The sequence below is a fragment of the Zalophus californianus genome, chromosome 8 (assembly GCF_009762305.2).
Source record: "Zalophus californianus isolate mZalCal1 chromosome 8, mZalCal1.pri.v2, whole genome shotgun sequence".
Lineage (NCBI taxonomy): Eukaryota > Metazoa > Chordata > Mammalia > Carnivora > Otariidae > Zalophus > Zalophus californianus.
In genome coordinates, this window is record NC_045602.1 from 38,171,988 (window position 1) to 38,184,090 (window position 12,103).

General features: G+C 43.9%; 1 protein-coding gene across 2 annotated transcripts in view; it reads left to right on the plus strand.

The window, feature by feature from the left end:
• The window catches only part of IL36G (interleukin 36 gamma), a 31,343-nt gene extending 19,713 nt beyond the window's left edge, over positions 1 to 11,630 (plus strand). The window contains exons 1-5 of one of the 2 annotated variants that reach the window (XM_027622714.1): positions 6,166 to 6,211; positions 6,708 to 6,775; positions 7,241 to 7,345; positions 8,018 to 8,157; positions 10,906 to 11,630. In XM_027622714.1, the coding sequence (XP_027478515.1) occupies positions 6,727 to 6,775; positions 7,241 to 7,345; positions 8,018 to 8,157; positions 10,906 to 11,115 (504 nt within the window). In that variant the 5' untranslated portion in view covers positions 6,166 to 6,211; positions 6,708 to 6,726 and the 3' untranslated portion in view covers positions 11,116 to 11,630. Of the gene's footprint in view, positions 1 to 6,165; positions 6,212 to 6,707; positions 6,776 to 7,240; positions 7,346 to 8,017; positions 8,158 to 10,905 lie in introns of those variants that run through there. The other variant, XM_027622715.1, reaches the window with a different exon arrangement.
• Positions 11,631 to 12,103: the final 473 nt, after the last annotated feature.

A 12,103-nucleotide genomic window follows, 5' to 3' on the forward strand; every position in this document is an offset into this window, starting at 1 on the left:
TACTGAATGACTTTATCTAAGATGTCCCACATAGCATCACTTCTAACTAAGGGTTATGTTTTTCAGTAAAGGCATTGTGGCAGCAAGTTCACACTTATGTAATAATTCATTGGCTTTACCATGTGCAGCTATCTTGATAGAATAGTGGAATGGTCTTTTGAAGAGTCACGTGTTGTGCCAAGTAGAACACATCACTTTGAGAGAGTGCTGTCTTACTGAAAGTAGTGTATTCCTTAAACCACTGGTTGATAAATGTTGCTGTCTTCCTCATGACGGGAATGCAGAAGTTCAAGAGCCAAAGAGTAGAGTGGGGAAGAGCCCCTCTTACTCTTAAACCAAATGGCATACTGTAGGAACTTTTTCTTCTTGTTATGTGACCCTAAGCTCCATGGAAAGGAGGTTCTAGTGCCCAGGAATGAAATGCTTCCACTAGGGAATACAGTCAAGGATCTGAGGAATTGGAAGCTGAGATTGCCCAATAGCCATTAGGCCCCTCGTGTCATTGAATAAACAGGTAGAAAGGAGTCACCTTACTGGTTGGGGTGATTAATACTGATTATTCAGGGAAAACTAGGTTGCTGCTACTTGATGGAGGTACACAGGACTGTGTCTGGAACCCAAGGGATTCCCTGGAGAAAGTCTTATTACTCCTCTGCCTGGTAGTTTCAGGCAATGGAAAACTTTAGCACCCAAAAAAGAAGAGCACCAAGGACTCAGAGTCTACAGAGACAAAGGCTTGATTTACCCTCAAGGTGAAGAAGAGCATCCTACTTAGGTACTCGTAGAAGGCAAAGGGGAAAATGGGATAGATGATGGGAGAAGGCCACTGTGATTACCAAATTAGACCTTGTGAATAGCTACAGAATCAAGGAGTCTATCAGTTGACTGCTTAACTATTTCTTCCTCATTCCTGTCTTTTCCTCTAACTTATATGAGTAACACTGGGAATGGCTTTTAAAAACGTTCATTTGGGAGTATGACCACATTGACCTAACTTGTGATGATTGAGAAGCTGCTGTCTTTTTATATTTCCCTTGGGATAGGAAGCACAGATTTCCAACTCATGGAATAAGAACATGGACCTGAGGGGCAAAAGGCTTAGCCTATGCTGGATGACTTCATCAAGTCTTGATGACTTTTCATTCACTGGAAGGATATTGGAGGGTGGGAAGAGAGTGAGGTCAGGGTATTTATTGCTGGTTACTTCCCTCTGGGGTCACCCCAGGCTGTTTTTCTTGAGGCAGGTCATGGCTTCTATTATGTTACCCTCTCCACAAAGCTCTCTCTCATGGATTTTGGTAACTGTTTCCTCCTCCTGTCCATTCAGGCCTATGAGTAATAAGAGGTGTATCCTACTGTTACTAGCCCTAGGGTTCAGCATTATCTATGCCTTGGCATTTCCCTACACTCTGCCCACATCTTTATAAATAATCCCTTTATTACATTTACCTCAAATTGTCAAATTTTGAATGTGTCATATATTTCTTGTTAGGACCTGACTGGTACAGCATGGCTCTCAAGTTCACCCAAGCAGACTTGAAAGACTTTGATGTGGGAGAGACATTCTCTTTCTTGCAAAAATGTAAATGTCTGAGCATGCAGTTCTTTCTTTTTTTTTTTTAAAGATTTTATTTATTTATTTGAGAGAGAGAATGAGAAAGAGAGAGCACAAGAGGGGGGAGCGGGAGAGGGAGAAGCAGACTCCCCGCTGAGCAGGGAGCCCGATGCGGGACTCGATCCTGGGACTCCAGGATCATGACCTGAGCTGAAGGCAATCGCTTAACCAACTGAGCCACCCAGGTGCCCTGAGCATGCAGTTCTGATTCTCACAGAAAATTATCTTACAGATATGAGGAAACCCGGCCTTAAGTACTGAATGTCAGTTCAGAAAAGAATTAACTCAATGCTGATCCTTACTGACATTATGAAATTATCAGATCAGCAGTTCTGATCCTGTGCTGCTTCTGGACTTCCAAGTTTATGATCTAATGAATATTTTGATCACTTTGAATTGGAGTTTTCCAACTTTTGAAGCTGAAAGTAAACTTAACTGATAGATTCTTATAAGGAGAATTGATGAGTCATGGCGTACACACATTTAGATTTTTAATAGCTCCTGCAAATTTGCTTTCCAAAAAGGCTGTGCTGATTCACACATCCATCCATACAGTGAGTGAATCTGTTTCCTTACCACCATTGCCTACCACCTTTTTAATTTGTGCCTTCCTGATGGGTGGAAATGGAATCTCATTGTTGCTTTGATTTGCATTTTGCTAATTACTAGTATGGTTAACTATAATTACTTCTTTTTTTTAAAGATTTTATTTATTTATTTACAGAGAGAGACACAGCGAGAGAGGGAACACAAGCAGGGGGAGTGTGAGAGGGAGAAGCAGGCTTCCCGCTGAGCAGGGAGCCTGATGCGGGGCTCGATTCCAGGACCCTGGGATCATGACCTGAGCCGAAGGCACACACTTAACTGACTGAACCACCCAGGCGCCCCTAACTATAATTACTTCTATTTGTTGGATCTTTATATTTTCTTCTCAGCAAAATGCTTTTTACATCTATTGTTTATTTTTCTATAAAATTACTTGCATTTTTTAAACTAGTAGGAACTACTTAAAAACTTTGAATATTAGGTATTAGCTTGTTAGATGTATTGCAAACATTTTCTTGTAGGCACCTTATCTTACAACTTTCACCCATTGTGTGTTTTGTCCAAAATTCTAAAATTTTGATAAATGTTCAATTTATCATCATTTCTTTCATGGCTTTTGTATTTCATGTGATGTGGATTGTTGGACTAAAAGTTCTCTGTCATTGACTCTTTGTCCAGGAATTTCAAACTTTAGGCATTTAACCTAAACTTTTCCTTAAATGTTTTACCACAAGCTGTCTGATGAAGGCTTTAGCTGTTTGCTTTTTATATTTTGGTTGCACATAAGTGTACAATTTGGTCAATAGATGTTTTAAATTTAGAGAAATGTACCTTGATGTTGGTCCTGTATAGTTGGATTCTTTTGTCTTGATGCTTTTAAGCCTTCTATTTATTTCTGCCATTTTGGTGAGGAGTGTGGGGGTTACTTTTGTTAACTTATCTTTCATTTTCACATGAAGGAGAAGAAGCTGTTAAATAGCATGTTGGCCCACAACTGAAAGTCTGGGTTTTCGTGGAAGACCCAGCTTGAGGAAAGATGTGAGGATAGGTCAGCCCACAGGGAAGCAAGTCTTAGACAATGGGCTTGGACTCCTTAGAGGAACAGAGGCTTGTGCAAGTTTAACTACATCATCATACCCACATGGGGTAAAGGCAGTCCTACAGAGGTCACCCTGGGAATTTCCTTGGCATCCCATTTTCCCAAATCTACTCAAGTACAAATGGCCCGGGCTGTTCTCTATGGTCTGTGGTCCACATCATGTTGCACCATTATTCAACCAAGGGGAGTGCCAGTTCTCTCCCAGTAGCAATTCCCAGGCCAGACTGCCAGCCCTGCTTGTAGGTAGCCCTTGATAGATGTAAGCTACAATGGCTTTGGTCCTTTTGGGAGCCCCAAGGGAGCTGGCGGGCACTGGAGCAGAAAGCCCTGAATTAGGGGATTGGGAATTACAGATTCTAAGCCCAGTTCTACTATGAATTTGATTCTGTTATTTTTCAACTATGGGGAGCAGATAAGCTCTACTACTTCATGGTTCCTTCTGCTTTATTTGTTGTGAATGTCAGCTTGGCCACATGAATACATTGTTATGGAGATTGTGCATCTATGAACAGGTTCTAGAGAGTCTAGTGGTGGTGAATGACCAAGCCCTCTCCCCCTACCTGGTTTCCATTGATGTTCCCTCCACTTACCAAGATCATGGGCATGTTAAGTGAGCAAAATAGCAGGACTTGATACCAAACAAACATGGATGATAATATCTTAGAGTTTAAAAATTGGAATCTGGACTTCATGATCCCTTAAAATTATTTCCACATCTAGGATCTTTGGCTTTAAGAGTACTTACTTGAATTCAATTCAAGCCACACTTAATGGTGTGCATAATTTTCATTATTGTATGTGACAATAGAACATTAATAGAATCTGACAAACTGGGTTATGTTTACATAGCAGAATCATATTCCTTTTTATAACCAGCAAAAATATTGATAGTCCTCTCAAATATAGCTAGGGTATCATGTAATCATATTATCCATCCCTTCTACTCTAAGACAAAAGTTCTGGTCCATTTCTCCAGTAGATGGACTCTCTGTTCCTCAATTATCCACCCCAGTGGTTCAGTTCTTCCCTCTTATCACCATCACTCCTATTTTAATTTCTCTGATAGTTATTCACACTAAAGTTTAAATTGGGGACTTCAGAATGGATACTGATTGCTGGCAATTCTGGAAAGTACTGGATGCTCTGAATGTTGGGAAGAGAGGGAAAGGTCAGTGGAATAAGAGGCTGAGGCCGAAGAGGACACATGCCATCATAAGACACAGGTTTTTGCAACCTTCTTCTGGGCATGGAAAATTCAAGCTATATTCAATGGCTTTTGAATCAATGAAAATACAGCTCTCTGGGTTGTGTCCCTTGGGCCCTCTGAGCATCTCTTGGGCTGATGCCTCCTCTCCACATTTGTGGTTCATGCACTGAACAGACTACACTCTCTTTTCAGAGGTCTGAGCAACAGTTTGGCAGAGGGTCCCCTCCAAAGGTCTGGGCATCAGTCCTACAAGATCCTTTGAGCTCATAGCTTCTTTTGTTCCCTCTTGTTTCTTTCCTGTAGTTGTTAATTTCGGGGATACTTCAGCACTTTCTTGTTACTCTTTAGCCTTCTAACATATTTTATAACCAGTTGCCTTTGAAATTCCTTGTGTGGGTTCTGCTTTCCACACTAGATCCTGATTGAAACAGAGACTTAAGGAATTTGGGGGCCAGATGATAGGACCCTTTAGATGCCATTTTGTGGTGAACATCCCAAGAAAGGGGGTATGTTAATTGATACACAATGGAGAGGCTCTTCAGTTGGACAGAGGGGACACAAGAGAGGTGACACTGACTGAGCCTGGCTTTGAACACAAGTGTGTCCGAATTCATTATCACACTCTCTCCTGGGGTAACAGATAAACTGGAAGCCGAAAGTGATAGGATTGAGGCCTCAACAGGAAAGGACCATGTTCCTCCAAGGGCAACAAGGAGATGGGGGTGAAAAGTATGAGAGGTTGAACAAGGAACTTTTCAGGGCTGGGAAGAGGAGCTCATGGAGATGCTTGCCTAAAAGGTTCTGTCTTAGCCCTTCCCTCCCACCCCCCAGCTAGGCGGGTAAATACAAAGTTGTTTCCAGTCTGTTTTTTGAAATTCACCTCCGTCAAGTTAGCTTGTGCAGCAGAAAATTTTTGTGCTTGACCTCAGCAGATGGAGGGTGGGGGTGTAACAAACATGGTACCTCCCGCCAAAAATAGTAATAATAGCTGTTACCATTCACTGAGAACCTACAAATGCCCTGCATTACTAGAACAGAGGTGGGGGATAAGTTGGGATCTGGGGCTCAGTTTTTAGGGACATCATTGCTGACTATTTTAGTTCTTAGGCAGTTCTGGAGTCCACTGCATTTTGGGGGCACCAGGGACCAGGCTTGCCTTGATTAAGGGTATGCTGCTCAGTGCCTGTGGCTTCCCAAGGGGGTGGAGGTGCTGAAAGAGTACAGTAAGGGAGCTTTCAGCCTAGTCCTCTTTTCAGGGGTGGCTTGGGTGGTTCAGGTGTAGTTGGATGGCCAGGAATGCCATGTGGACCCTGCCTGAAGTCCACAGCTAATTTTGCAATCACAGGACTCCCTTAGTGGAACTGTAGAGGGCAAGCTTGCCTGCCTCAACAGATGAACTCCTTCTGTGAAGGGCCTGGCATTTCCAGTTATAGCCTGAATGAAAAGGCAGGAGAACTGAGTTCTGGGGAAGTCCCTCAGTCTCCCCTTGCTGAGAAGCCTGGGGTCTGTCATCAGCTCTGTTTCCCTGTGGGCGTGGCTCGGTGCCTCCTTCTCTGGCAGCTCATGCTGATGCTGTGATTTCTTCATCTGAGTCTCAGGATATTCTGACATATAATTGCCACGCCCCCCAAGGTAGGTGGCACCTCCCCCATTGTACAAAATAAACGGCAGTCTCTGTCAGAGCCCATCGCTGCTCTTGGGAGCTGTTGGAGCTGTGTTTCAGTCCCCTGCACTTTTGATAAAGGTTCTCCAACTTTTCAGCCTTCCCTCTTTTCTGTGCTTTAGGGCTCAGGAAGGGATGGGGCTATGCCAGGCTCTGTGTCTTGTCCAGTGCTTGTCTAGCTGCTTCTCACTTTCTCACTTCCCAGGGAGTTGCTGGGATCCTGGCAGAGCTGGCCTGCCCCCAGGCAGAAGCAGATGTCAATGGGGGAAGGAGGAGGAGACACAGGCATTAGGGGGCTGTGGGTATTTAAGGTCAAAAGTCATGCCTGGCTTAGAACATCTAGGAAGATACTGTCACTGGCTGGATTTTCAGGTGGAGGAAGTTCTGCCTGATGTCTCCTCCCTGTCGGTACCTTGAAGTTTTGTCTCAGGAGGTGGCTCAGATTTTCTGACTAGGGCTTTGTGTCAGGCCAGGCTTCCCAGTTCCTTGTCCAGAATGAGGATCTCAGTAACTAGCGTCCTGGGAAGGTCTTGGAAATGTCTCCTGACGCTCATGTCTCCTGTCACTGTCCCCACAGGTGTTGAGACAACCCCACTATGACATGCATTCGAGGAGTCCCTATCTCTGGAGAACCCTTTACAGCAGGTGATGTTGAGATGGGGCTCTGGAGGCCTGGGACACCTGCACTCATACCTGTCTCTTCTGGATCTGCCCCAGCATTTTCTGCCCCTCTTTGTGTATAGCCCTTACCACCCAGTGCTCTCCAGCTTTCCCTGGAGAGAGAGCTTCTACAGGGTGGGGAGCAGTGCTTATTCTCTGCTCTAACTCCAGACCCAGCACCAAGTCAAGCACAGAGTAGTCATCAGAGGGAGTAGCTGGTCTTGACACACATGTCCTATGGGACAGTTTACCCTCTTAGACCATTTGCAGCTCTGGCCCTCCTCACCACAACCCATAGTTTTCCCAGAAAGAAAGGCTGAGCTGAGGGTCATGTGAATGCTGTCAGTTTTGGTGTGTAAACCCTGGACCTTCCTTCCTGAAGGGCCTAGCGTCTAGCAAAGCGGCCTAATTATAATGGTTCCTCATTATTCTTTTCTATTTAAACTGTAGTGAATAAACCTCATACTGGGGAGGTCTCCGACTTGAATCAGCAGGTGTGGATCCTTCAGGGTCAGACCATTGTGACAGTTCCACGGAGTAACAGTGTAACCCCAGGTGAGTGTTCATCCCGTAGCTGCTGCCTTGGAGGCAGGGGAAGGGTCACATTAGTGATGCTGGCACTGGCCTTTTGTGAAAGGGTGGCTTGACAACAGGGCCCACCTGGAAGGAGGAGAATTTCACACCTGCCTGGGAAGCCATGTCGGAGAAGTTTGTCTGGAGTAGGATTTAGAAAGCAGAGAGGGTAAAGCAGCCTCCTGGGGGGCAGGAGAGAGCTGCTTTCAGTGACTGATGGCCTGTCCCATGGAAGAGGAGTATTTTATTCTGCTTGACTTCAAGGTGTCCTAAAAGGACTAAATGAGTGGGTACAGGAAGGCAGATTTCAATATCACATTAAGCAAAACTTGCTAATGGTCAGAACTCTTCAAGGATCAGAGGGGCTGCTTGGGGTTGGAGCTTCCCACCTCCAGGTGTTTAAGCAGAGGTATGACAATCTCTAGGACAGGGTCTGCCACCTGTTTAACTCTGTATGTTTGCTCCATTTCCTAGGGACGTGACTGGTATGTCATATGAATGAATGAATGAATGAATACAGTAGTTGGCCATTTGGTGGGCCTGGGGTAGCAGGGATGACACTCGAAAGGTTTCTTCCTGCCCCACCTGAAAGATGCTGGCCTTGTCCTGACTTCAAGAAGAAACTGACACCATCTCCCCTCTTACCTTTAATAGTCACTGTCACTGTTGTCCCATGCAAGTATCCAGAGTTGCTTGAGCAAGGAAGAGGAGTTCCCATTTATTTGGGAATAGAGAATCCAGATATGTGTCTGTCTTGCGAGAACATTGAAGGGCAGCCCACGTTGCAACTGAAGGTGAGTATGAAAAATGACATTTAAAAAAAAGCCAATTTCTTTTATAAGATGTTTATTTGGTAGATAATCTAATTTTAGAATTAAAAAATTCACCTATTCTTTTTTTTAAGATTTTATTTATTTATTCATGAGAGACAGAGAGAGAGAGAGAGAGAGAGAGAGAGAGAGAGGCAGAGACTGAGGGAGAAGCAGGCTCCCCGTGGAGCAGGGAGCCTGATGTGGGACTTGATCCCAGGAACCTGGGAGCATGACCTGAGCTGAAGGCAGATGCTTAACTGACTAAGCCACTCAGGCACCCAAGAAATATTCTCCTATTCTTAAACATAGTTAATATTCTTGGATATTTTTGAGTAGTGTACATGCAATTGAGTTATCCTGACCCTCACTAGTTGAGGATGTTTGTCCTTCTTGAATTTTGAGGTATTCTCAACCATTGTTTCTTCAAGTATATTCTCTCCTTCATTCTGCCTTAGCTTTCCTTTTGGAATTCCTATGCCTTAGTCATTGGAACTTCTAGATCCCTCTTTAATATCTTGTCTAATTTTCCATACTTTCTATCCTTTCATTGTTTTTGTTTTTTGCTTGTTGCATCCTGGGAGAATTTCTTGATTCCATTTTTGAAGTCATGATTCCATTTTAAGCTCTTCCCATCTGCTAAATCATTCTCCCCTTGCTGTTTTCTGAAATTTCAATCTTTACTCTTATTCCATAAACTTCAGCTCCATAAACTTCTGTTTAATTCAATTCAATTTATCAAATCAGTTCAGCAAATGTGTGAGTTCTTACTGGCCTCTAGCTCTGTTGCGGCCATCTGACGTACATTGGGGCACAGAACGGCAGAGAACCCTGCCCTCATGGGGCGTGGATTCTAGCAGGAGGAGAAAAATGGTAGACAACAATTATCAGGATGGGTAAGTTGGTGATGTGTGTAAGGGTGTTGTGTCCCCTGGGAGAGCAGGATAAGAGAGGCAGGCAGTGCTAGACCCAGGTGGAGTCGGGCTGCTGTAGAAAATAGTGCAAGCAGGCCTGCTAAGATTTTAACAGACAGTAGAAGGCAGCAAGAGAGTTAGCCAGCTGGGTGTCAGGGAGGGCAAGGATTAGCAAAAAAAACAGTGACAGGAGTGAATTAGGGAGGAGGAGTTCGGAGAGATAAAGGCGGATCACAAAGGGCCTTGCTGGCATTTATAAGGACTTTGCCTTTCAATTTGAGTGAAATGGGGAATTATTAGAATGTTTTTAATAGGAGAGTGACATGAATAGACATAGGTTTTAAAATAATTATTTTGGCTGCTAGCTGAAAACAGACTGTGGTGGAGGGCAGGGGTGACAGTCCTATGCAGAACTTCGACATGATCTATGTGAGATCTGATGGATGAGGGGATAGCAGTGAAGGTAGATAGAAGCCGGTCGGACTCTGAAAATATTTTATTTAAATTGAGGCAACAGGATTTGCTGACAGAGTGAATGTGGAGTGTGGTGAAGGTGGACTGAGAATTACATTTTCAGCTAAGTCCTGTCTAGTAAGCCGCCCTTCTATTGTGGTTTTGTCCTCAGATGGACTGAGAATTGACCACTGCATTCTGCCATGTGTGGGTCCTTAGGGACCTTGGTGACAACAGTATTGCTGCAGTGCGGGAGGTGAAAGCCTGGATGGAGGGGGTTTAAGAGAGGGACAGGAGGGGAAAAATCCGAGACAGGGTATATGGACAACTATTACGGGGAAATTTCTGCAAAGGGAAGCTGGGAACAGTGATAGGCAATCGAAACAGTTATTTTTTAAGGTGGTAGAATGACAGCAAATATGCTAATGGGAATGATGGAGAGAAAGCCAAAATGATGAATTGCTAGAGGAGCAGGCATAAGCTGGGGAGGGCAGATGCGACCTGCAGCCCAGTCCTTCCCAGGCCGGACACTGAAAGGGAGGAGGAGGACGTATTGGAGTTTGAAATGAGAAAGTGTCTTTTTATTTATTAAACACATCTCTATTGAATTTCTCTGTGTTGAGGAATGCAGTGATGAACAAATCTGGCAGTAATGATATGATTGATGGATAAATATACTAAGTTCAGATGGTAATCAGAACTAATGAAGAAAATAACCTGGTAACGAGATAGGGTTCGAATGTGGCTGAATTACAGACTATTCCTGTGTAGTGGCTCTCTGGAGATCTTTAATTTAGTTAGAAATACTTTACTTAAATACATGCTATATAAACATACAAAATGTACTTCTATATGTGACATAGAAGACATTTTCTGATTGCTCTATTTACTTTGTTGTTGTTTTTTGAATGCAAATCCTTTGGTTTGTTAGACCCTCTTGTGTCTTTTTCCTGGCACTGACCTTTCTCACATGCTGGCAGTTGGTCAAAGACTAACACGGAACTTTGGTTAGACGAATGGTGTTTGCAGGGCGGCGGCCCTCACTGCTGCAGCTTTGGTGGGAGAGGTCCTTGGTTTTCTGCTGCAAATCTGCATCTCCTTCCTTTTCCTCCGCTCGGCTTCTTGTGTGAGAAGAGTGCGGTGTTCGAGTGTGCCCACATGTTCATTAACCTGTTCCTTGTGTCATTCCTCCTCTGTCTCTGGATTTGAGGCTGGGGGCTGGGAGGGTCTGCTGCTCCTAGGCCTGTTTTAATAGAGGGATAAGGCTTTCTCGAGCTTTGGAACATTTACTGATTGTGTGCAAGTAACGCTGAAGGACTCAAACAGCCTCTGCTTCTCCTGTGGGGCCTTCTCTGTCATATTTCAGGAGGAGGAGATACTGGATCTGTACAACGAAGTCGAGCCCGTGGAGCCCTTCCTCTTTTACCACTCAAAGAACGGCAGGACCTCCACCTTCGAGTCCGTGGCCTTCCCTGGCTTGTTCATTGCCTCCTCTGACAGAGGCCACCCCATCTTCCTCACTTCGCACCAGGGGGGAGTGTACAATGTTAACTTCAATTTAAATATCAACGCTTGAACTCAGGCTGGAGGGGGCAGCTTGGTCAGAGGTCTTTATATTAAATTTTCAAGTTCCCAGTGTGATTTCCTCTATATTATCTCAGTGTCATTTCACATCAGTGCTGAGAGGTGGGCAGGACCCTGTTATCACCGCACTTTATGAATGACTTCATGGCAACTGAGGCATAGAATGTGGGCTCAGACATAGGAGGGAAAGGTGATGTAAGGTTCTCTCAGGCTGAAGCTGTTCATCCCACAGCCATCCCCCAGTGTGAGTATGAGTATGTCAGAACCCAAAGACATTAGGGCATTCCCTGGGGGTGGATATGGAGAAGGCTCAGAGCTCATGAATCTTACCCAAGATCGGGTGACTAGTGTGGAACTGATTGTTTTTATTTTGCTTTGTTTCCTTTCCTATTTGGATTACATATTCCATATAGTTTGTATGTTGCCAGTATGTCTCAAGTTGCATAATGTATCCTTTTAAAAGAACTTTTAAAGATAAATAATTCTTAATAACAGAAGAATTATGTTTTTTCCTAATTCTAATATGTAAACATAAGGCCAAATATAAACTTCATGTGTTTACACAATAAGAAAGCTAAAACTAAGATATAAAATGAAATAGCAAACATAGTAAACTGAAATTAGCAAGAGTAATTGAATGAGGATAGCTCTGTGGGTGAGCCTGGGACCTGGGCTTAGCTGGGGGGAGGAGGGCCCCTGTCACTGCTGATAGGCTGGGGAGGAGATAATGCATGTAAAAGAGAACTATTATTTCACTACTTTCTGTACAGTCTCACAGCCTTGATTTCTTTGCCTCTTCTAGACTTTTCCTTTTAGGCATACTCACCATCCACATAATCCCTTTAAAAACTGCAGGAAAGTCCCTTTCTTTGGAACAGAGAGCCTAGCGTTTTCACCAGCCATGCTTCAGATGATGTATTCTGATGAAATTAAATCACTGATTGTGAATATAACTGTAGAAAGATGTAGCTCAGATCTGG